This window comes from Colletotrichum scovillei (genome assembly GCF_011075155.1).
Source record: "Colletotrichum scovillei strain TJNH1 chromosome Unknown Contig00014, whole genome shotgun sequence".
NCBI lineage: Eukaryota > Fungi > Ascomycota > Sordariomycetes > Glomerellales > Glomerellaceae > Colletotrichum > Colletotrichum scovillei.
Genome location: NW_023336272.1, coordinates 509,644 through 532,379, shown reverse-complemented (window position 1 = coordinate 532,379; position 22,736 = coordinate 509,644). Strand labels below are relative to the sequence as shown.

General features: G+C 50.7%; 3 protein-coding genes across 3 annotated transcripts; 1 reads left to right on the top strand and 2 right to left on the bottom strand.

The window, feature by feature from the left end:
- Positions 1-11,592: 11,592 nt before the first annotated feature.
- On the bottom strand, positions 11,593-12,180 carry HER10_EVM0011051 (chromo domain-containing protein; the record flags this gene model as incomplete). The annotated part of the gene is made up of 2 exons (XM_035480493.1): positions 11,593-11,695; positions 11,804-12,180. 2 exons carry the CDS (start codon positions 12,178-12,180, stop codon positions 11,593-11,595), a joined length of 480 nt encoding a protein of 159 aa, XP_035325833.1.
- Positions 12,181-14,004: 1,824 nt separating this feature from the next.
- HER10_EVM0003546 (uncharacterized protein) lies at positions 14,005-17,509 on the bottom strand (the record flags this gene model as incomplete). The annotated part of the gene is made up of 4 exons (XM_035473219.1): positions 14,005-15,834; positions 15,886-16,161; positions 16,224-16,895; positions 17,498-17,509. The coding sequence occupies 4 exons, from the start codon at positions 17,507-17,509 to the stop codon at positions 14,005-14,007; spliced, it is 2,790 nt and encodes a 929-aa protein (XP_035325786.1).
- An 802-nt stretch (positions 17,510-18,311) lies between these two features.
- On the top strand, positions 18,312-20,722 carry HER10_EVM0005498 (uncharacterized protein; the record flags this gene model as incomplete). Its single annotated transcript, XM_035475112.1, has 2 exons — positions 18,312-18,824; positions 18,938-20,722. The coding sequence occupies 2 exons, from the start codon at positions 18,312-18,314 to the stop codon at positions 20,720-20,722; spliced, it is 2,298 nt and encodes a 765-aa protein (XP_035325797.1).
- Positions 20,723-22,736: the final 2,014 nt, after the last annotated feature.

Below are 22,736 nucleotides of genomic sequence, written 5' to 3'. Positions count from 1 at the left end.
CCACCTGACAAGGCGGGGACGGTCAAAGAAGTACAACCAAGGGAGAATCCAGAGATTCGTGTTGGTCGTGTCGGATTGTACTAGAGATATGCCCATCTTCAAGGGACAGGATGCGTCGGCACGAGAGAAAGTATCAAACATACGCGACCTACATTTGGTAAAGCCAAATTGCTGCGAATGAAAGAATACTCAATACCTCATGAAATGATGGAATGCTCGAAGGAGCGCCGTTTTCGACAGATATCTGTGGTTTCTGATAGAATATCGGCCGCTTTGGCTGTAGATTTCACGTTCATGTTGTAAGTCGATCCATCACGATGGCGCGCACTGTAGAAGAGCTGCTCTCATCAACACAGGTCATACGGCGGCTGTCTGTCGCTTGAACCCAAAGGAGGCAACACGAGAATTGTTTTGCATTGCGGAACTTACACCTGTCCTACCTTGGCTTGAGTCTTCCTAATAATTGCCATTGTGCCCCACCAGCTGCAGGTTTCTGTTTGTATTGATTTGCGGCTTACTCACCATCCTGACTTAGAAAGCCCGATCTGGATTGATGATCACGTCCCTGTGCTAGGTCCAAAGGCAATGCTGAAAAGGAGGACTTAGATAACGTTGGCATTAGTTGACACCGACTGTGTCCGAGAAGGGAGCGGTCTTGAGGATTGTTTTTCGACATTCTTTTGTGGATCTGGATTGATGACGACGCTTGGTATCTTTTGCTGAGAGCTTTTGGAGTGAAGGGCTGGGTTGAGCTAGCGTTTTCTAATGGCTTTATTGGACTAAGCATCGTGGTAATCGTCAATCCGGGGTATATGAACGGCACTATGAGATGGGCTGAAGTCCGGCCAGTGTTGCAACGCTCATGAACAGATATAGACAGCCAAGGAGTGCAGGGTAGAAGTTACCAAAACAAATTGGCATCTTACAGGCAATGAGTAGACCATTGCGATGATTGCCTAGCAGCTTTCAATGATTTCGGGAAACGGGTTATGGACCATCTCCAATGGCGAGGCGTGAGGAAACTGGTTTATATAGTCCGGTCCTTGCTCGTGATTTCTACCTAGACTTACACTCACTATTCAGGGTAACAAAGGTCGGGAAACGTTTCTCGCATTCCGTCATCAAGCCATCTTTCTGTTCTTCTGCGGCACAGTTGATGAAGCCGTCTCAGTCTGGTTGCATGGCCTCATCCCATGTTGTCCATAGCCAGAGAGGTTACCGCCGTCCAGGAGAGACCTTCCAGCAGGGACCAAATACAGCCAGCATTACTGCACCAATGCCACGTCTTGCAAGAAGTATGGCATGGATGGCGTTGAGGGCCGGAGACGTTCTTGGACTTTCATCGGCTTACTCTTACCACGTCCGATTTGGGCGGTGAGCGCGGCGGTTATGGCACAATTTGCGCCTCTACACTCATTTGCCTCATTGCCCCATTCACTCATGACCGTCATACTCATCTACTATGTTCATTTACCTAGACCGTCGCTTCATCATGCTCATTGTCACACTCAATTTTAACCGTCACATTCACATAGCCGTAATCAGAGCTCGTCAGCAGTACTCATGAAACATCATTCCATTGCGCACGTCTATGACTCCAAGCGTCCCGCGTGTTGATGCAGGTCAGGATAGTTTCAAGCTCTGAGAAGTCAGCACTCCGGGGCATCGTCGAGTGCGTTTCTTCTCCTTGGCCTTGCAGAGCCATTGTCAAGCTGTTGAGGCTTGAGCGGATGACCAACCGCTTTCCAAGGAGAGTTCGAGGGGCCGCGGGAAGGCATCGCTTTGCAATCTAAATGAATCAAATAGTCAGTAGGGTGAGACAAAGACATTGACGATTCCCAGTCAGATACGATGGCAGACCCCTTGATGAGTGGTACTGGTGACCTGATCGATGTGAGGCTAGTCGGTCGAGCTGAGCAGAACGCGCTGTGTTGCTACCTTGGGAGGTACTTTGTGCTGCCCTCGTCAAAGGAGCGTGGCGAAGAGCGGGAAATATTTGCACCGAGATTTGGTACGTACTCAAGGTTGACTTGGCGAGGCAGTGTAATTCAACAGCGGACTGAAGCGAACCGGGATGGGAGAAGCGACGCTGGGCAGGATACTGATGGCTGCGGAAGGACGTTGACATGGGAGGATTCGTCATGCGGAAGCAGGCAAAGATGTGGAAAGCATCTACCCTATGCATACTGCCTGCCTTTTTTTGTTCCCTACAGCTCTCGGGTTGACACGGCCCCACACCACGAAACGATAGGAAGGCACGTAGAAGGGTCGAACGTTTTTCTTGGAAGGGACAGAGGGCCGAAAGGTTTGAGGGAAGGTTGAGTCGGATACTGGAAATCTGGTGCGTCACCTCTGTGACCACACCTGAGTCTTCCGGGGGTGCGCACGCGAAGATAGTCGTGTGCCGTGGCGATCTATTGCACAGAAGAGAAAACCTTGGGTCTGGGGTAGCTTGGCTGTCATGACGCAACGGGAGTACCTGCTCCCACCCAGACAGCACGCGGTTGTTCGCTCCTCATAGCATCGGTATTTTGGGCCCAGGCTGAATTGACCCATAGCTGGGCTTGTCCCAGATGCGAACATGGATGGCTCAGTGCTGGAAAGCAAGAATGCTTTGCCAACAAGTTGTATGTATGCCTGGTTCGCCTCCTTCATGTGTCAGGGAATCCCATCGCATGCGCCAGATGACTGCTTTCTTCGGAGGACTGTCTGGAGCTATCGGGTTGCGAAAGGCAATGGCAAAGACTGCGGTCTTGCGGTTCTCACAGCTTGGTGTCGGTTGTTGGGAGGTCGCCTCTTGGACATGGGACCAGTCAGCCTTTTGCTTTCCCGTTGTTCGCATCACTGTTTCTCGTGAATGGAAAGACCAAGTCTCTGCGCCTTCTTCAGTCCCAGGGCCCGGTGTCAAAAGTAAGCAGGTACCCACCCTGGTGCCCGCGTCTGCATCCCTAACTTGGCAAGCTTCCCCCACCCCTCTTGCCCACCCAGTCGCAGCATTTACCAGTGACCGTGCAAGGCACAAGCAACCGGGCAGGCACCCAGGGCCCACTTGTACAATTCGCAACTTCCCGTCCCGTCCATTTGATCCCTGGCGCAGTTGTGGATTGTGCGCCTACACAGGAAGGTGGACTTGGAGGGAGTGACGACCGAGTTCCATTGGAAGGAGTTGTTTTCTTTGAAGTGGTAGTGATCATGTCAGCATGCTCGGCTTTGGGCACCAGTCCATTGTTGCTTTTCCGGCTGTGCACTTCGGTTGGATGTTCCCAGAATTCGGCTCCTCGACAACCTCCGCGTCGTCGCTTGACGAGTACCTGACTGGGGGATTCGTCGTGCAGATGTACCAGATCAATCACGCACGGCTGTTGATCCTGGGCTAAAACATGCACCTTCAACACCAACTAAAAGAGACTTTCAGTCAGTCGTCTTCCCTTGGGTATTCTTATGTATTCAGTGCTGAATAGGCTGTAGGTAGAAAGAGAGGCTTGAGAGGACCGTCGCACATCCACCATGAGGAGCCAAGGCACCCTCGACAACTGAGGCTGCTCCTGCGCAATGGAAAACGCCCGACGGACTTCGGTAAGAAAGCAGATGCTGGATTCCTCACTACCGCAAAAGTCGTCCGCAAACCTCTTCCAGGTATATGTGCGCTTGAGACCGTCTCCAGCTTGCGCAGCTTCGTCCGACAGATTCGTCGATACCGAAGAGTCCCACGAGTGCTCGCATCCAACCCATATCACACTGAACACCCCCAATAACCACAAGCGATCAACAGAAAAGTGCCTTCGTCAGACAACGGCCGCAACACTATGCACGCGTCGTTGGTTCGGCGGACTTGGTCGGTTGGAGTCGTCTTAGGTTACACGCTTTAGGGTGATAACATGGTACTGGTAAAGAAGTCAGCGCTTTTCGTAGACTAGTGTGTATTCGTGGCGGAACCATACAGGCGATGAAGATGTTGACGGGATAGAAGAACAACCTTTTCAGTCGTGCACGGTGGGGGCGAAGTGTGGACTCTCATCCGAAGGTCGATCTATGTTTGTCGTCTCCTTTGCACCAAGGGACCGGGGGGCGTACCGCTGAATTTGACCCAGAAGCTGGCGTTCGTTGGTGAGGGTTGAAAGTGAAACCGGCGACCAGTCGACCTTTGGGATTATGTATTGGCGGTGTCCCGCCGCAGGTCGACGTCGTTGACGCGAAAGCCATCGCGGGCACGAGGATGCTGTTGCCGGATGCGACATCAGGGTAACCGTATGGCAGGCACGAATGGTCAGCAAAGTAGTGGTTTATTGCTGCGTACCTATGGAGGGGGAAGGAAGAGGAAGTGGGCAGAACCCACGGTTCCTTCCCAGATGACCCTCAGACGTGGGATGTAAGTGGAAGGAACGCTGGTAAGGTACGACCCAGATCGCCTTCCGGATCAACCTTTTCTGTCGACTGCCCAAAATCCAACAGATACATTTCCCGAACACGCTGCAGGAGCCGTATAACTTGCGACGGGTGAGCCCGACGTTCGAGAAGGCGCCATTGTGGCCAATGATTCCCAAGGGACATCAAGCAGAAGACCTCATACCTACATGCTGTGCGTTGCTCCACCTCAGCGTCATGAACAGTGTTGCACCGGTAGCCCTGCCCAGCGCTACGGTGGTCGCCCATCGCCAAATCCCGATTGATGTCCGTCTTGCCGTCTACGTCCGTCCCGATGTTTCCATGATTTTTCTTGTCATGTTTCTCAACTCATACGCAATCGTAGCTTTGGAAACATCACCCCGCCACGGGACTCTGTCAGTAGTTGCTGAAGCCTGGCAGGAGATTCAAAATTGGCAGGAGGTGAATTCAGCGGGAGGTGGTGTTGCACACTGTGAAGACACTTGTCCCACTGTATCCCCAGCGAGGTTTAGTCACTTCCACCTGAAGTGGTATCGATTATGTAAGCATGCCCGAGCTTGGGCAGCAGTCCATTCACCCAGCGAATGTCCGACAACTGGCAGCAACTGTCAGCCGTGCGCATCTCCCAATGGTCCCCTTTACAGAACGCACCCCCTGAACCTCTGGTCCTTGAGCTGTGAAGTCGTGCAGCATCTTTTTATCATCAATTCGTTAAGTGAGGCTTGATCTGATAAATTTGCTTCACTTGATGCGCTCCCCTTTCTGAGAATCCGAGAATCCAGGAAATCCGTGTCTTCATCGTCCATTTATCCTCAAAGCAAGTCGGAGGGTAAGCCGATGTGACGGGGGTTTGGTACATCCTCCGACTTCCACACACTTTGCACTACATATCAGTCATCTCATTTGTCCCATACGTAATATCTGGATTGAAATCGTTGTCGAGAAAAGGCAGAGGCACCACATCACTAGTCAAACCTCGCGGCCTAGCGAGCGTATATCTTGTTCACCGACCCGTGAATAACCATAGACGTATCTCAAAACGTACCCCCAGAGCAAGACCGGAGGCAAAGCATATAATTAATCAAGTAGTTGACGACATTCGCGTCGCAGTGACGCCAACAAAGCTCTGTAGGTCAGCCAAGTTTTCTCGGGATAGTATCAACTTCTCAGGAGATTCTGCTCGTGGGTTCTGGGCTCACTGCTCTCTTCGTCATCAGCGATATGACAATCGTCAGGTTTTGCTCAATATAGAAGAAGTTAGAGCCTGACCTTCGTGACGGTTTGGAATGCTCAACGCTTCGTTGATATCAGAACAGCGACCACAACTTATGATGAGATGTGACGAGCATGAACTCCCGGGTCTCTCCTAATCACACAAGCTCCCGCGGAGGAGATTTTGCTGCTTCGAACCATCTTGCGCATATGAAAACGCGACGAATAGAACCGTCATGTCACGTTATTGACTGAATTAGTCCATGCCTATACACGGTTGGGGGACGGCTGACCTGATTGAGTAAAGGAGACGTAGCAAATCTTTGCCATCATTTGGAAGCCACAGCGACATGACTTCTAGCCAACCATATCCCTCGTTGAAGACAGCCCAATCAGGATTTACATACGAAAAGGTCAGTTCACTCTCACCTAGACTGTCCAATTTTCAGTCATGCTGCGTTTACTATTAGCTGTTTCCGGACGATGTCTTGACTGATGTGGGACCCGCCCATGCTTTATTTTGAGAATGCCAGTCTGTTTCACTTCGTTCCAAAGAGATCTTCTCAAAGGTGAAAGGATCCGTAATCTAAATCCAAGGCACGCATTGCCCTTGAAGAAGGCCCTTCGTCCGTGGCGGAGCACGCTAACCTTAGCGCAATCCCCATTTCCTTTTCCTCCTTCTAACCTGGCGTTTATACTTTCGCAAAGCGGCTTACCACTTGCGGACGCACCTTTCTCACTTCCATGTGCCCTTTGTATTCCATATATTTTTCTGGATCATAATGATACAACATCTTGATGGCGACCGTGGTGAGCGATAATCCAGGTTCCCAGTTAGAAATAGTTCGGGGGAAAGGGGGGGTAGGGCGGTGACGAGATTACGGTAAGGCTCGCACACTTCAGAAGGGCAGTGCATTGTGGCGGATAGGAAGCGCTGCTAATCCTCAGGGCAGAGACTTGCACAGTGTGTTCTCCCACTTGCAAAGGGCTGTGACAATGCTGGGGACTCACTGTTTGGACTGGTATTAGCAAGCGAGGATCCAAGTGGAAGACGTATACAGTGGAAAGCGACTTAATTCCTGTGGAGGATCAATAGGGGCAATCGTCCCGTGGTGAGCGGTATCGTACGGCAGTAATGAGCCGTGCCATGTGTGGCGCTGCGACAATGGGCCATACAGGTTTGTCTGTGATGGCCAGTCTATCCTGGCCCGAGCGGATGTTTCGATAGGGTCGTACAGCAGCTGAAAGGTTTGGCCTGCAATCAATCATCTGCTATACGAAAGCTTGAAGAAAGTCTTAGTATAGGATGAACAGTACTAGCCCGGTGGCACGACGGCTACATGACCTGAGCTCGCGATTGTTTCTCACTTTCAAGCCACTGTATCTGCTCATAAGCCGGGATATACACCGCTGAGTTTGCTCATCAAAGTTGGCCAGGACGTCCGCCGTGAAAACATCACAAGCAGCCTTGCATGCATCTCTAACGATACTGTCGGATTGGAAGTCCAATTCGACCTCGCGGCAGCGCAGGGGCCACCCATCGATCGTATAGTCGATTACCGCAGCCCACCCAACCTACGGTTGGAATCTCCTTTCTACACGTACGCAGCAGATTCATATAGTTCAATTGACATACTACTACGTCAACCCACGGTTCGAACCAATCGACCAATATCCCTGTGATAGGGATACCAACAGATACTTTCCATTTTGTTTCGGAGACTTGTCCCTTGTTATCTCTACTTTCCAGCTCTGCGTATGAGCAGCCAGCGGCAATGGCGTTTGTGCTTCCTGAGTACCTTGTCATCGAAGAAAGTCAATTCTTTCAACACCAGCTTCCGGCTACTGCCAATACCCAACCTTCCATCCCCAGGCGTCTGTCTATTCTCTTCAACGAGACTACTTTCTATCCCATACGGCTCAATCATGTCCAGTACATTGAAAATTGAGGACAAGAGGATTGGTAACCTTCAAAGTCACTAAAAGGTTCCCTAAAGGTGCTCACTCCATGGGATGATGAGCCTGAGAAGGCTGAAGTTTTGCCAGGTCCTCTGGAAATCATCGCGGAAGCTTGAACGTCACGGCTTCCATGACTACTCCTACTATGGATACGGAGCTCATAACTCATGTGCTCTTGAATTCATGATAAGAACATCGATCGCGGGCTAGCAATCTCATTGGTATTCGGCGGACTGACTGATGTCTTGCGGGCCGTAGTTTTATGAAGAATTCCTGCGAGGAAACAAGCATGACCATGAAATCACGAGGAAGTATGTTCCTCCAGCCTCAGCTTACACATCCAAGTGACTTGTTATCGAAGAAAGTAAATTGTTTGTGAGACAGCTCACACATCTGATAAGATGCCCACATCACCTGCTGGTATCAGCAATTGAGTGTCGCTTGTCTGAGGGTGAGGGTGTTCGCTCAGAGACACACGGACACCAATCTCATTCTCTCTGATGGTTTGGATGAGGCCGTAAATGGACAGCTCCAGTAGATACGAATTGGGATCTGCTTGAACCTAAACAGCAATCCCACCCGAGATCTAGTTGAGTGGAAAACACACGATGATTTGCGCAAACTACAGAATTGCGCGATGAGCCTTTCGCCGTCGACTCAACCCCCGGGGCACGCCCGTGGTGACCCGACTACCTAATCCATCTCCATGAGGAGCTCGTAGTATCTTTTGATAAGTGAGACCAGCTCACGTTTTGCCTGCCAAGATAGAATGTGGGCTCTGTGTCTGTAAGATCAAATCTCAACCATTAAAGAGTGTGAACTGTGAGCCATGGCACACGGCATCCCTCACCAGGGGTGATGGACACCGCCAGCGATTCTCGTCAATCTCATTCCACCCGATGGCACTGAGTGTAAAATCTCGATATACTTTCCCTTTGGTATGAATGAAGGTGTTTTATTTCAACGCTAAGCGGCAGTTCGTCTCAGGCTGCATTCTTCTTTGGGCTGGTTCCTGAGTCTTCTGGGCCATGACTGCATGCGCTGTTGGAAGTACGACCTCATAGTGGTTGTGCAGGGGGCCAGGCCCCCAACAATGTATAATAGGGGCTCTACCCACTCTCCTAGCTGTTCAAGGAATTCACACTTTCACACACTACACCTACCTGTGTCCAACATGCGCATCCCGGTCCGCTCACGCCACTGCAGCCTGGGGGCATTTCCTATTCTCATCGGTCCAAAAGTAACAATGTCTCCCTCTCAGTCGACTCCAGATAGCTGCGTCTACACCTGCCAGAAGCCTCAGTGCAGGCTCTCCTACCTTGGTCCTACGATATTGCTATCACACGGTGGCGAGAGATAGCTTGAAGCCCATACCAGCATCGATCACAACCCCGAATGTCCCGCAGTTTGATACATTGAGAGCCAAAGGCTCATCCATCAAATTGACATGCTACAGAATGAGAATTGCCTTCAGGTGTAGCGGGATCCACTTCAAGTCATCTCGATGTGTTCTAGTGACGCGTAACATCTGTCTTTGCCGGAAGCCATCCAAATTAAAATCCTTTCACTCACAGAATTAGTACATGTGTTGTTGGCTTCATTAGCTTTACAAGTGTCAAGATGTCAACTGGCAGGATTAGCTAGGAGCCCGACCAAGTGATGGACTCAGGAATGGTCGTGAACAATCTCAACTACAATTCCTCAACCTGCTGTACTCGGAAGCTGCCGAGTCACGCTGGACGTGGCTTGTTTGCGTCAAAGGGATAAGGGCGGTATGTTGTTGATGTCCTTTGACGGTCATCGCTACCACGCTTCTTTCAGCTATCCATTGCCTACCTCTCCTTTACCAGTATATATAGGATGCCAATCTCAAGTATAAGGGCACGATAGTGTTGTGAAGCCAAGCCGGAAGACTGCTGCCAAAGAATTCACTGCTGCCGCGTTTGCCTGAGCCCACTCTTTGGATATCGGGGCTTTTGATGCCGAGAACTAGATCGTGTTTGACATCTAATCGCCCATCACCCAACCTTGTGTCTTTCAGCTGACATAACCCCTTTCCCGCGTTGCCTGACGAGAGGAATATCACACAGAAAAAGCATGACACGGCAAACATGACGATGCATGTTCAACTACTTCAACTATCATTCAATCAAGCATAGGCCCAGGGCACCGTTAGAAACCCTCTCTTACTAGACTTAATGAACAGGACCTCCTCTGGAGCTCAGTGATTGCTTCCTTTTATTCCTTTGCATTTTCGCAGCTAAATATGCAAGACAAGTTTGCACGGAAATTCAAAAGGCTTGACTAGGGAGGCTGCATAGCTCGACACTCGAAACATGTTGTCCCTACGTAGAGACTCTAATAGAGCAATGCGCATCAAGTCACTGATCCTTCGCCTTGCTGGCTTCTCAGTGGAGCAGGATACTTTGAGGCCCAATCAGAACCTAGTCACGACAGCTGTCTGCATTCACAGGCCTTCATGCGCAAGTACAGCTCACGAGAGATCAGCTTGGGGACCGCTGTTCTGCAGTGTTACGTGGCCATCATGAATGTTGCGATGCCCTCACTCTGGCACATACGACCATACCCATTGGAAAACTCGGGATCCCGTCCGCTCTCCCATAGATAAGCCAATGAGGGCCGGATTAGTAGTTGGGTCGGTGACGACCAGCGAATACCTGGTGTTGTATGTTGTTTTGTTTTTGGTTGCGATGGAGAGGTAGCAAGATCGTCACACAGCGCAAAGCCCATGCCTGCCTGTATGTAAAAAAAAGTTGACGTAGCTAGGCCAATGTTCATCTTCGATGTAGATTTGGAACATCTACTTAGTCTAGACAATTAAAATGGTGATGATCGTATTATCCTTCCAAGATTTTACCGACAATGAGAGGGAAGGGAACAGGAGATGATGTCCAGATGACTTTTACCGTCTCCTATCCATGACGTTGTGTCTTGAGCTTCCATTTTTTCGTTATCTTGTCGAACATGCTGACGTTATTCTGACCTAACAGCTGCTGCTATTGTCTTTTGGGCATCTCCATGCTTCGATATCTTTAACTTCGTCGAACCGAATGTATGGACGAATGGAGTCCTAGTTGAGATCGAAGTTAGATCACACCGCATATGCATTTGGGAATACTCCCCTGGGTTCAATTTCAAGCCCAAATATGAAGATGATCTCGTTTTTTCAGTCCAATCGAACTCAATCTTTGACAGGGTCTTATGATCCCCTGCGGCGGACTCTGACGCCATCGGAACGGTCGCAGTCATCGCCACTGTCCTTCCAAGTATGTCTGAATGGCTACATCTGTTTGCTGAGAAGGGTTGCCCTATTCCTCAATCAAGCTCACGATGCCAATGACTGCATGGGGTACTTAAAACTTGACTTGTGCCTTGACGGTGCCATCTCAACAACATCCGGACACTCCCCATTACATATGAACTGGACATCATGGTCGATGGATGATCTGTTGCTAAGCGGCGTTTAGAATGATGGCCTTGGGCGTTTCTTACTGATTAGATAGAGTTGGAACGTGATGTTTTCACGTAATGTCGGCGGCTGGTCTGATAACGGTAATTCCAGTAATTGGTTGCAGAGGTTTGGAAATGCGATAAGTGATCAGGTCGCAGCTATGATAATGGAGGACCTATTCCGGCATGAGATGCCGCTCACTAACCCACTGGAAATGTATTTGCTCTGAGCAGCACCTCAAGTCAGCAAGTTTTGCTGCTCGTTCCAGATACTCGCCATGATTATTGTCAAAGTCACATCAGCAGACGACATTTTGAGGGGGAAAAAGACGGATGAACAGCAAGGTGAACTTCTCACGGATATGTATCTATGAATGATACAACAGCGGGCATACGTTTGGCCAGGCACACGCGATAGATTACACTGAGCCGCATCGCGCCAAAAAGACGATTGGTTTTATTACTGGTGGGTCATCTATGAGAAATACTGGCCCCAGGGTTCGAATAGCAAAAAGATTCCGTGATTCTAGTAAATGATGAAAATGAACGCATGATATCGGATGCTCACGGGTGGTAGTCGTCATCGACATCGTCGTCGGCGTAGTCCTCGACAAAAACGTCGTTGTCTTCAGCGGCTTGATGGCGACGTCTTGCGCTCTTGGTTGACCTGCGATGCTTGGCAGAAGTCGTCAGTCTCAAAGATGCTCGAACTCTTTGATTCTCCAGTGTCCGCTTGCGTGAAAGCCCTGTTCTTGCAACGACGGTATCCTAGTACTGTCGCTGTAGGGCCCGGGGGACGTTGGTCTTCTTCTCCCACGTGCGATCACGAGATCCGACCCATTGGATCGAGTATTCCTCGTCATCATTGGGGTTTTCCTTCTGAAGGCGGTGCCTGACAATGGCCAACGGGATCCAGTAGTCAGCGTTCTCCATGAACTGAGACCGGCCTCCCAGCCCCTCCCAGTAATCAAAAGTCATGCTGGGTGCGTCCTCTTGCACCGAGATTTCTGGCTCCCATGTTTTCTCCCCTGTTCCCCAGAGGATCTCAAAATCGAAAACATCGGCGTTATTGCCCACGGAGAAGCTAAGAGGGTCTTTACGCTGGTGAGACACGATGCTTCTTAATTCCCATCGCTCTTCAATCGAGGCCATAGTGGCAGGTTGCGGTCTCAAGACTGAAAGACGATCAAGTAGAAAGTTGAAGGCTAGCCCTTGGTGAATTTTGAAGAATTGCTCTGGCTGCAGACGGCTCCCTGGGAGACTCAATGACGTTGTGTGTGTGCCGACTTTGGACTTCTGATAGCTGGGGATGAAGACCTCAACTTCCTCCTCTTACATAAGGTAAGGTAAAGTGAGGTAATGCAGGTAAGCGAGTTTTGTTCAGTGTGAATTAAAGCGTAAGGTACGTCCCGATGCTGCACGGTAGCAAGAGAGGAACCGTCCGCTTGAGACGGAGGCGAAACGTTGCTGCCGGTGACCAAAATGGCAGGAGTAAAGTCCGTCTCTCGACGTGCATTTTCAACGCATTCGTTCCAGCGCATTCGCTCCTGCATCTCTCGCAACATCACCACGCCCTCACCTCGCTGTCCGCAACTACAGAGATTCATTACCTTGACAAACGAGACCAGACTATCATGAGATACACCGGAAATTGTCGCAATTTCTCCATTCACGAGCGCGTACTACTCCGCCTACACCTGGTCTGGAGTCCCCAGACCAACACACGAGGCTGGCAAGAGGGAAGTCCGTCCCGCTCAAGGCGGTCCCCACATTCGAGATTGACGAGGCAAAACCCCACACGGCGCCCTGTTCCACTCGATTCATTGTTTCTCCTTCGAACTTTCTCGGCCAGGCGGGTGTGATGGAAGATGATGAGCAGAAGTGCCCAGAGATTTCAACGCCTTTACTACCGCGATGACCGGCCAAGTTTGACGCTCGGAAGCGAACGCCAGGTGGAAAAGACGGCGCGGATAGCAGTAGGAATGTGAGTGTTGAATATCGCGTGGCTTGTGGGTAACGTTCGACAGCTGACGGGAACCTAAAGCTCGACGGCAGCGCAGGAGTTGACGGACATCACCACCCATACTCTCTCGCCGTGCTTCTAAGCCATCGTTCCGAATTTGGACAGACATGCAGCATGTTAATCGACGAAGAACTGGAACTGATTGGTCATTAGGAACAAATCACCGTCTGTTGCGATACTCTCACCCAAGACCGCAGCCGTCGGGTTGCAGCCCATGCGAAAACTTTCTCCTATTCCAGGTCATTGTCATTTTCGCAGCATTGAAATCGAGTTAACGTAGGTTTTTGTGATTCTGACAACCCATGATTCATCGGGACTGACATTCATCCAGGAACGAGAGACACCGGAGTTCGCACGCCCATCGATGCAAGAGGATCAAGTTGCCGAGGAGCGTCAAGTTCTACGCCGTAGGCTAAGGCCCATTGAGCATGCCCTGCCGGCATTTGGCCCGATCGAAGCTAGCCCCTCTTGATATATGATCCCTCGCATTATGTTGCCGAGTTCCTCGCCATCTTTCCAGCCTCAATCGAGGCACCGCGTTAGGAAATGTCGAACCGCAACCGAGAAGCTGGCACACTTGAGATGTAGGGGTCACGACGGGCTACTTGGCCAGGTAACAGCCAGCCAACTTGACTACCCAAGAATGCCCTTTGCGCCCATTACATGCCTAGTAATTGACGGACTTATGGCCAGACAGTTCAGGCTTTGGATTGATCAGAGTTCTGCTGATTTTGGCTGCCCGTCGGATAACAGGTGGTCAAGGTCTACTCTCTCTTTTCTCATATTCTCTTATCTTTCTTCTTCTCTTCTGGGGGCGATCAGCTAACAATTTGGTACCAACTTTGGCATGTCACCTAGATGGCTATCGTATCGTCCAGACATCGTTCGAGCTTCCAAACCCCAGCTCAAGCAACCATCAATCTACCCGCCTTGCCGCGGCCTTGATCCTCCGTTCATAACTTGATCCGACATACCTTGACCATAGAGTCCACCAAGTCAACCTTGTTCTTCACATCTCCGCCCAGACTCGCAAGGTCAGCCGCCTTGAAGCCACGCCGCAATGAGGCCGCCTCTTTCCAGACCCCCTTGACCGCGGACCCGACGCCGGCGATACCCAGAACGATGCCGAAGATGCCCGCGACGGCGTTTTCTGGGCTCTCCGCGATGTCAATCGCGCCGCACACCGCGCTGCCGGCCTCCGCCGCCAGCGTCGCGACTCGGGCGATCATGACGATTCCCGTCACTGCCGTCAGCGCGCTACCAATGGCCGGTATGACGAAGAGGATCGCCGTGACGATCATGCCAATGATCCACTTGCGCTCGGTCTCCTCCAGCTCCTCCCCGATGTCGGCATTTTTGTTCATCGCCTCCGTCGCCGTCATGACCATGAACACCGGCAGCATGGCCCCGTCAATGACGTCTTCGGGAGAGGAGTCGGCAGGGAGATCGTTGATGTCTTTGGCTGTATCGCGGAGGACGTCTGGGAGCTTGCGGAGGTTGGAGATGGATTCTGCGACGGAGGATTTGGGATTTGGGACGTCGGCGTCCCTCTTCAGATGCGGCACGCCGTCGATGAAATACAAGCCGCATGGGCCGAAGTTGCAGCCGTGGCCGCTCCCGTTATCCTCTTGCGGGATCTGGACAAACTCAATGTTATCCCAGTCAATGGCGTACTCTTCTAGGATGAACTTCTTGAGCTTGTCCTCGTCCTTGACCTTGAGCACTATCTTGGCAGATAGCCCGGGGGATTTCTCAAAAGGCGGGCACGCATGATCAACAAGTCCACCGCCCTGCTTCCGGAAACAATCAAAGTGCTCGCCGAGATGTTTTGAGAAGAGGTTTGACATGCCGGCGCTCCACTGCTGCCGTAAAGCGTCTGCGAAATATTCAAACTTCTTGTCGTAGCCGTCGTCCATGATTTTGCCGTACTCACCGACGGCCTTCTCGAGCATCTTTCCCAGAGCCCCGATGACATATTTGCTGATGCAGTGGTTCGGAATGTTGCCCTTGTCGTTATGAACGTCATTAATGTTGTCGTAGGTGCCGTCGCATTTCGTGAGAGGCTTGAGTACGTAGTCCTCATTGTAATAGTCGTCGTAGGAATATGACTGAAGATCGATTGCCCAGTCGCTGGTTCCAGCCATGTGCCACATATCGTAAAGCGCCTTGCGGCCGGCCTTGTGCTCATCCGCCATGTAAGAAACATACTCGGTATCGTTGTAAACAATGATGTCCGCCAGCAGGTCGGACTTGATGTGGGTCAAGTAGTGTTCCCTCATCTCTTCGATCTCGGCGTTTGCAATGTAGCCCGGCTCGCCGGTGCATATTCCGGGGGTCGCCTCGGACTTGACCCTCGTGCCCGTGAAGAGACACCACTCCGAATAACAGTCCTGCTCGGCCATGTGGAAAGATCGTCCGTAGCTTGTTATGCCCACCGCGATCTTGTTGGAGGGCATGCCGGCCTTGGTCATCATAGACAGGGCCGTTATGGTCTCCGTCATATTGATGTGTGATCGGAGGCAGTTCCCAGAGGGGCATCCGGGGGATGTGAAGGCATTTCCATGGTCCCATTGACCGTGGAGATCGTAGGTCATGTACACCACATAGTCGACGAACGGGGCCATAATCTCTATGGGGTATGCTCGGAGATACCAGTAGGATGATGGCGCCGCGAAGGAGATGCTTTTGCCTTTAAGCATGGATTCCCTTAGCCGTTTGATGAAAACAGCTAGGAGGTCACCTTCAAGTTCATTCCCAGGCGGAGTGCCGTCGATATCCATGGCCTACTATCTGTTAGTGACGTATCCAGAGAGAAAAGGGCGAATGGATCCCACCTCCGGATACTCCCAATCGATATCAATACCATCAAGTTCGTGCTCTTCAAGGAAGTCGACGATGTTTCTTTGGAAGGCGGCTTGATTTTGTAGGAGAACAGCGCTCCGCAGAATATGGACCGTGGCTGCGTCGTTGCTGAAAGCCCATCCACCCAAGGAGACCACTTTCTTCACCCCCGTAAGTTTCTTGAATCGATCAAATTCTGTTTGAATGTTGGAGACGTCAATTTTGAAGTCTTCCGTCACGTTGGGAAACGCAAAATGAATATGGGTGTACTCGTCCGTAGATATTTGATCGGCACGCATGTTGAGGCAGGGTCTGTTAGCATTCCATGCACGCTGAGAGCGTTCCATGTGACTCCGGAGTACGCCTTTGGCAGGACTGTCATCGCAGTATTATCCGTCATACATTTCCCATCGGCCCATGTGACCGCAGCCTCTTGCACGAACGAGAAGTTGCCCACAGTGCTAGCTGCAACTCCCACAATGTAGTTAGCGCCGCGCTTCGGGTCGTTGTCGCAGAGCTCCATGAGGATGGAGTCGGAAGCTCCGTTCTGCTGGACCTCGGCGAGGACCTTCTCGAGCAGTGTTTCGTGAATTCCTTGCTGGCGGGCCCGGTGTCCTGTGTAAAGTCCCATCATAATATTGTCGCGAACCGAGCTAAATGCGAGAGTGGGCTGGTTGCCGTTGACTGTGGGTTTGTTGTTGACATAGTTGACAATCTGGCGGCCAGCGGCCAGCACATCATCCGTCAAATGTGCCTCGGCCTTTTTACCGCTCAAGGCTAGACGAATGGCAGAAGTGACGAGTTGCTCGTTCGATGGCCGGCTCTCAGTCGAGGCATCGTCATCTCTTCCGGTTAAAGGCGACGGCCTGTCAAAGTCTGCTGTGCATACCCTGATACTGGTCCTTGCGACACCATCAGGAAGATTGTTGAAGATGTTGACGTCGAATAACAGCGTTTCATTGCAAGCCTTCAGGCGATCGAGGTCGGCGTAAACTGCCCACTTCTAAGGGTAGGGCCCGACATCGCTGCAAAGGGATGGGCACCGTGACGCCTTGGCTGATGCAAAAACCTCCTGTTGTCTTTTCCAAGTGTCCAAGAGGCTGTCGAAAGTGCTGGGATGCAAAACGTCCGGGCGCGAGCGAGAGCTGTAGTCAACAATTTTTATCGAGTTGGCGTAATTCTCTAGCTGAGAAGTGTCCCAAGCTGCTGCCATTTGGGTAACCATGAGGCTCCAAAGAGCTAGAAGGAAGCTTATCATGTTTATGAGTCGGCTTTTGGGTAATAAAGAAAGGTCAAGTTGCAAAGAAGTGAGAATTGCTATTGCTGCTTGGAACGAAGAGAAGATGGAGACGCGAAAGCATACCGGCTGTTGCAAAATGCCAAATTGAGAAATACATCAGGTAGATAAACAATACGTCTCTGGATGTGGATGCACTGTATGGTCGGCAGCTGATCGAGATGCTCGCAACTTCCTGCTACAGCCTCAGCTTTCACCAACGTCGGTGTCCAACAACTCTCTCCTCGTGCGCTATTATGGTCCTAGGCAAACTCACATGATGTCCAAATAGACCAAGCAATTTCACACAGGCTGAGACGTAAGCTTACCAATGCGACCATGCCGTGTGAGATTGTCTGGAGCTGAGTCACGCACGACTGTTAATATTCGGCTTGTGAACTGCCTCCTCACGTTTTTCCAGATTTGGCAATTACCTTACAAGACTTTGAACCCAGAAATACACACCGAGGGCGGAGACGGGCAACTACCCGTAACATTGAGTTCTTCGTGTGAGGATGTCCAAGATCACCAGGCGTAAGCTGTTCACGGATACTTACAGGATGCACCAAACACGGCTACACCACACTGCCCCATCTTCGGGCAACGGAGAAGTAATACATGGGTTCTTGAGCTAGTTGAACATCTTCGTCTATTTGTGCCACGCAACTGAACCATCGTCCGACTCTACTCCCATTGATTGAGACAGAAGAGGTCCAACTGGCATCTTTACCTTGCTCCAAGCCAACTGATCTGATACAAAATGAAGCTGTTCCTTACTTGGTTCTTCCATCAGTCTTCTCAAATCTTCACCAGTTACAAACTCTGTATGCATTGTTGTTCCGGAAATGAAGGCTATCTACCTGCTCGTCCTGCTGTTTGCTGCACTCGGCGGTAGCGTCCAGAGCAACTCGGCAAGAATTCACATCGTAGAAAAGTTCTACTTCTATTTTAATTACAAGATCGAAGGAATCGTTGGCGGCGAGAGGACTTTTGCTCCGAACTGTGAGAATTGTGATTTCAAAAAGGTATATTTCGATTTCTCAAATCTCACAAGACGACGTGCTAATGCTCCCGAAGTTTGTTGACCACATCATCACGAAGACCGGCAAAAAAGATTTGAACTTCGGTGAACCAAGCACAGATATGAAGGAAATGAGAAAGCTTGTCACTCAGTTAGTGAAACCGCCTCATCATCAGAACGCGAGGAAACAGGTCAACATCCGTGACCTCATGCCCTCCGTCCCCAAGGACTCGGCTGAGCCATACAAGAAGCTCTACGAGAATACGAAAGCCTGGACCAACAACATCAAGACGAAAATCAATGCCCTTGATGACGCTCGCAAGAAGGAGGAAGCGAATGCATTGATGGACGCTGCCAAGATTGCGGTCGGAGAAATGGCGGCGATGCGGACGGCCGGCTATAAGAACGCCAAGTATGAAGCTTTTTCCGCCGAGTTTAGGGGGAAAGCGACAGCGACTACAGACGGTGAAGAAGGTGAGAAGTATCGCGTCGAGCTCTACGTCAAGGATATCAAGCCTGAGAACAATGGAGGAGTGTCTAAGTATAAGGAGGTTGATAGGGAAGAGCTGGATAAGAAGGGAACTGGTGCTGCACTGGAGATGATAAAATGGATGGATGAATGGGATGCGAAGGATGTTGACACGGCTCATTACTATCTCCATCCTAGTTACATTAAATTCAATGCACCAACCTTACCGGGCCCAAAATGACTAACCGCAAATTCACAATACGATTGGCCTCACCAAAGACCTTCTCGCAGGATCCTCGAGATAAGCAGATGCGCAGCAGAGTACGACCAGCATTCCGCGTCTTCCCTCACCGCAAAAGAGACTCAAGTCGCCTTCTGAATCTGCCAGATGAGATACTGTGGCGAATCACCGAGTTCATCGCCGACCAAGAAAGGGGCCATTTCTTGTCCTTCTTCGCTCTGGCTCATCGCGAGTGCCGGCAACTTGCTCGCCCACATCAATTTTCTGACGTCTGGATTACTCGTAGCGAGACATCCTGGGAGCTTCTCCGTCACATCAAGCGAGAGACCGAAGTTGAAGGACCAGCTATCGGGACATTTATCCGTTCCCTCACCATCACCGTCGACGAGGACCTATGTCTCGACTACGGGTGCGCCACGGATGACGAATACGAACAGTGGCGCGATTACTGGCAGGGTTTGATTGATGATTTGACCCAGGTCCTGGAATCCAGGTCCGCTATGCCTAATGTTGAGCGGGTGTTTTGGATGGATACAGGAGGGCTCGAAGTTCAACCACGTCTGCTCCGAGTTATGTTACAAAAGGCCTGTCCTTCTCTTTCTGGATGCCTGAGCGAGCTTCACTTCGCGGACTACAAGTTTCTTTTTGAAGACATTGATGATGTTGCGCCGTCTATGCCGGCGACTCCTTCATTATCCATACGCTCGATGTCATTTGGATACGATGAGAACCATACATCACTCTCGGATGCTCTAGACGGCTGCACTGCATACCTGGCCGAGATCATTCTCCGCCGTTCTGCGCTCACACTCGAGTCGTTCGTCTGGAATGCCCAATTCAAAGGGGAGATGGCTCCTGAAGACGACGACGGTACAACTTCCCTGCTGTTCTTCCGGGATGGCCCCATTGCTTTCAACCAGTTGCGGAAGTTCTGGTGCTCTCTCACTGCGGATGAGGGCATACAACCAAGTGTTCTCGAGAGCTTCCTGGCCGCCCCCCTGCTCGAGAATTTCTCACCCTCGGCTCACGTATCATTCCTGATATTGGCCCACGGACTGGTAGAAAAGTTCCCGCTCCCCAACCTCCGCACATTCGCTGTATCCGGCATCTCAGCTACCATGTCCAAAAACGAGGTGCCGGCCTACGTCGACACGGTGTTGACTCTAGCTGGCCACTACGCCCCGCAGATTGAGGAGCTTTTTGTCTACCTCCAGGGAAACCCGAAACAGTTGACTACCCACTTCTCAACCCACGACTTCCGCAACCTCAGGTCTTTGTGCTTTTCGTGGCCGCATGACCCAGAATTGGTCGTTCTCCAGGCCATCGGAACGCATCTCACCACCCTCGAGGAGCTGTCCTTTGGGTTCCAGCCCGCCAACGACCGTACCGGATTTGAGGACAACACGTGGGACAGCTCGAGTCAACTCTCTCACGAAGCCATCATTGCGGCCATCTCACCTCTGAAGAACCTGGTCAGGTTGTGTGTTTTCGGAGACGAGTACGTCGCGGATTGGAGCGGCGATCACTGGGCGTGGCATCGCTTCTTTGAGCAACACGTTGACTTCCACCAAGGTCGCAGCTACACTGTCAGAAAACGGGGACATCGTCCGGGAGAGGGACAGCTCTGGTCCGAGGCAATTCGAGGACACAAAAATTCAGGACACCAGGGAAATGATTGGATTACGCGATGGATTACAAACGAAGCTGAGGAACCGTACGCTGCGATGCTGGGGGTTGCTACGCGATACGCTTCTGCTCTCCCGAAGCTACAAGAGTTTATCGGTGGAAGGGTTTTGGTAGAGATTGCAAATAGTTTACAGTAAGGGCGATTACAGTCTTGTCCCTTGATACACCTTCAACTACCTTGCGTTTCCTTAACCCAGAAGGCAACCCTTGGTGTTTGTTGAATATCAATTAAGAAGTAATCCTTATACTTCTATTGTGATTCATCGCAACTCAATAAGTGGACTCCCAAGTTTCTATACACTCATCCTTCGTTCCGCAGTAGTCATGCGCCTAGTCACCAAAGTTCCCAAACCAGCTCTTATCGTCTGGTCGAGCTCCTTTCTCAACGTTCAGCAGGAAGCAGAACTTCTTTTCCTCTTCTCTTACCGTCAAAGTCATTCAAAGAGCCGTGCCTAGCAGATATTTCCCACGTATCTTCCTGGACGCCATAAGACGAATAGTGGGTCGTCGAAATCTGTTTGAGCGAATATTCTCAATGCGAGAGTCTAAAGCTCCGAGATGTTGGCACCCCTATCATCAGTCCTTTCACTTCACGAGATCCTGGCTTATTTCTCTTAACCCCCCACACCTTGGTCAGCCCCCGGCATAAGACGATATGTTCATGAAATACCGGGATTCCTGTCCAGGAGACAGATATGCCTTCCACATCTTCACCCAGAGCTTGTTGCCTCAGAGTTGGCACACACTCGTCCTCTGGGTCAACCTTCACTTTGAAGCCAAACGGTCTGTTGCCAGCAATCGAGGCAAGACCCAAAAGAAGTATGCAGCACTTGCAGGCTCTCCTCTGAACCATCGTCGAAGACCTCTCTTGGGCGCAAGCAAGCATGAGATCGTCGGCCAATCATTCAAGCTGGATGCTTGCCATCGTGTAAAAGTAAGTACCTGACAGATTCCTCTAAGACATGCAATCGACCGCACCACCACCTTTCACTTTCAGCAAGAAGGGATTTCAGATTCTGTGTTCAGACCTACGATAAGATCATCTTAATTGGAAATAGCTGCTAGAACTACTTCGACAGTCATATCTGTCAAGTCGGCTACCAGCGACACCACCAACCGTGGGCACAAAATTCCCCATCACTAAATGGTATGTCAGTGAGTCCACTCCGCTGACTTGCAGCCAGTCAGTAACGAACGGTCTTGCGAGATACGGGCGCACGGAACGAGGTGAACGTACCGATATACCAGGTTCATGAACTATCTCTGGTAGTTATAGTATCATGTTGCGTCCTTCTCAAGCTTCCACCAGGGAAGAAATCCAGCTACAACAGCAATGCCTGCACTCTTGCACACGAAAACCACATTTTCACTCTCAATTCTGTTCAATTTGAAGTTTCCGTCCATTGCCCGGTAACACAGTGTTCAAGCCAGACTTCTGGGTGGTCTATTTAGTCAAACACATTTCTGTGGCGCAATCGTTTGGTTTGCTCCCAATACAGTTAAGTCATCCACTCCAGTAGCCGCCAGGCTCGATGCGCTTATGACTGGACTTATTATGAACGTTTCCAAACTTTGGATAGGACACGTCAGTAGGGAAACTGTACGGTTGGCACGAAAGGTCAATAAAGCGGTATTGATTGCTGGATACAGAAGTGGAAGGAGGAGGAAGCGGGCAGAGCCCATGATGATTCAGATGTGGTCTGTAAGTGGAAGGGCCGTTTTCATGGTCCAGATCGACTTCCATACTCAGCTTATCTGTCGATTGCCCCGAACTCAACCGCAATAAATGCTCCCGCCGCATGTCGTCCACGGGACTGGTGAATACCCTCATACGCCGAACGTCTCGAGCTTACAGTTGGAATGCTCCAGTCTGCTGGTGAGAATAGTGACTCATATTCGGGCGGATCTTCATACAGCGTCTTCGAGACATCTTTCCAAATATAGGAACAATAATCGGGCTTGACGATGATGTCTCCCCAGGCACTATTGACTTTTCATGACTTCCGGTGCTGTGTCTTTGAGAATGTTGTTCACGATGTTATTGAGCTTAGGTTTGCCCTTGATATACGGTCAGTGACTTCTGTGTCGTCAGTCTTGCCCCAGTCAAGGATCATGCCTCTCCGGATCATACCGAGCACCGAAGACAATTGA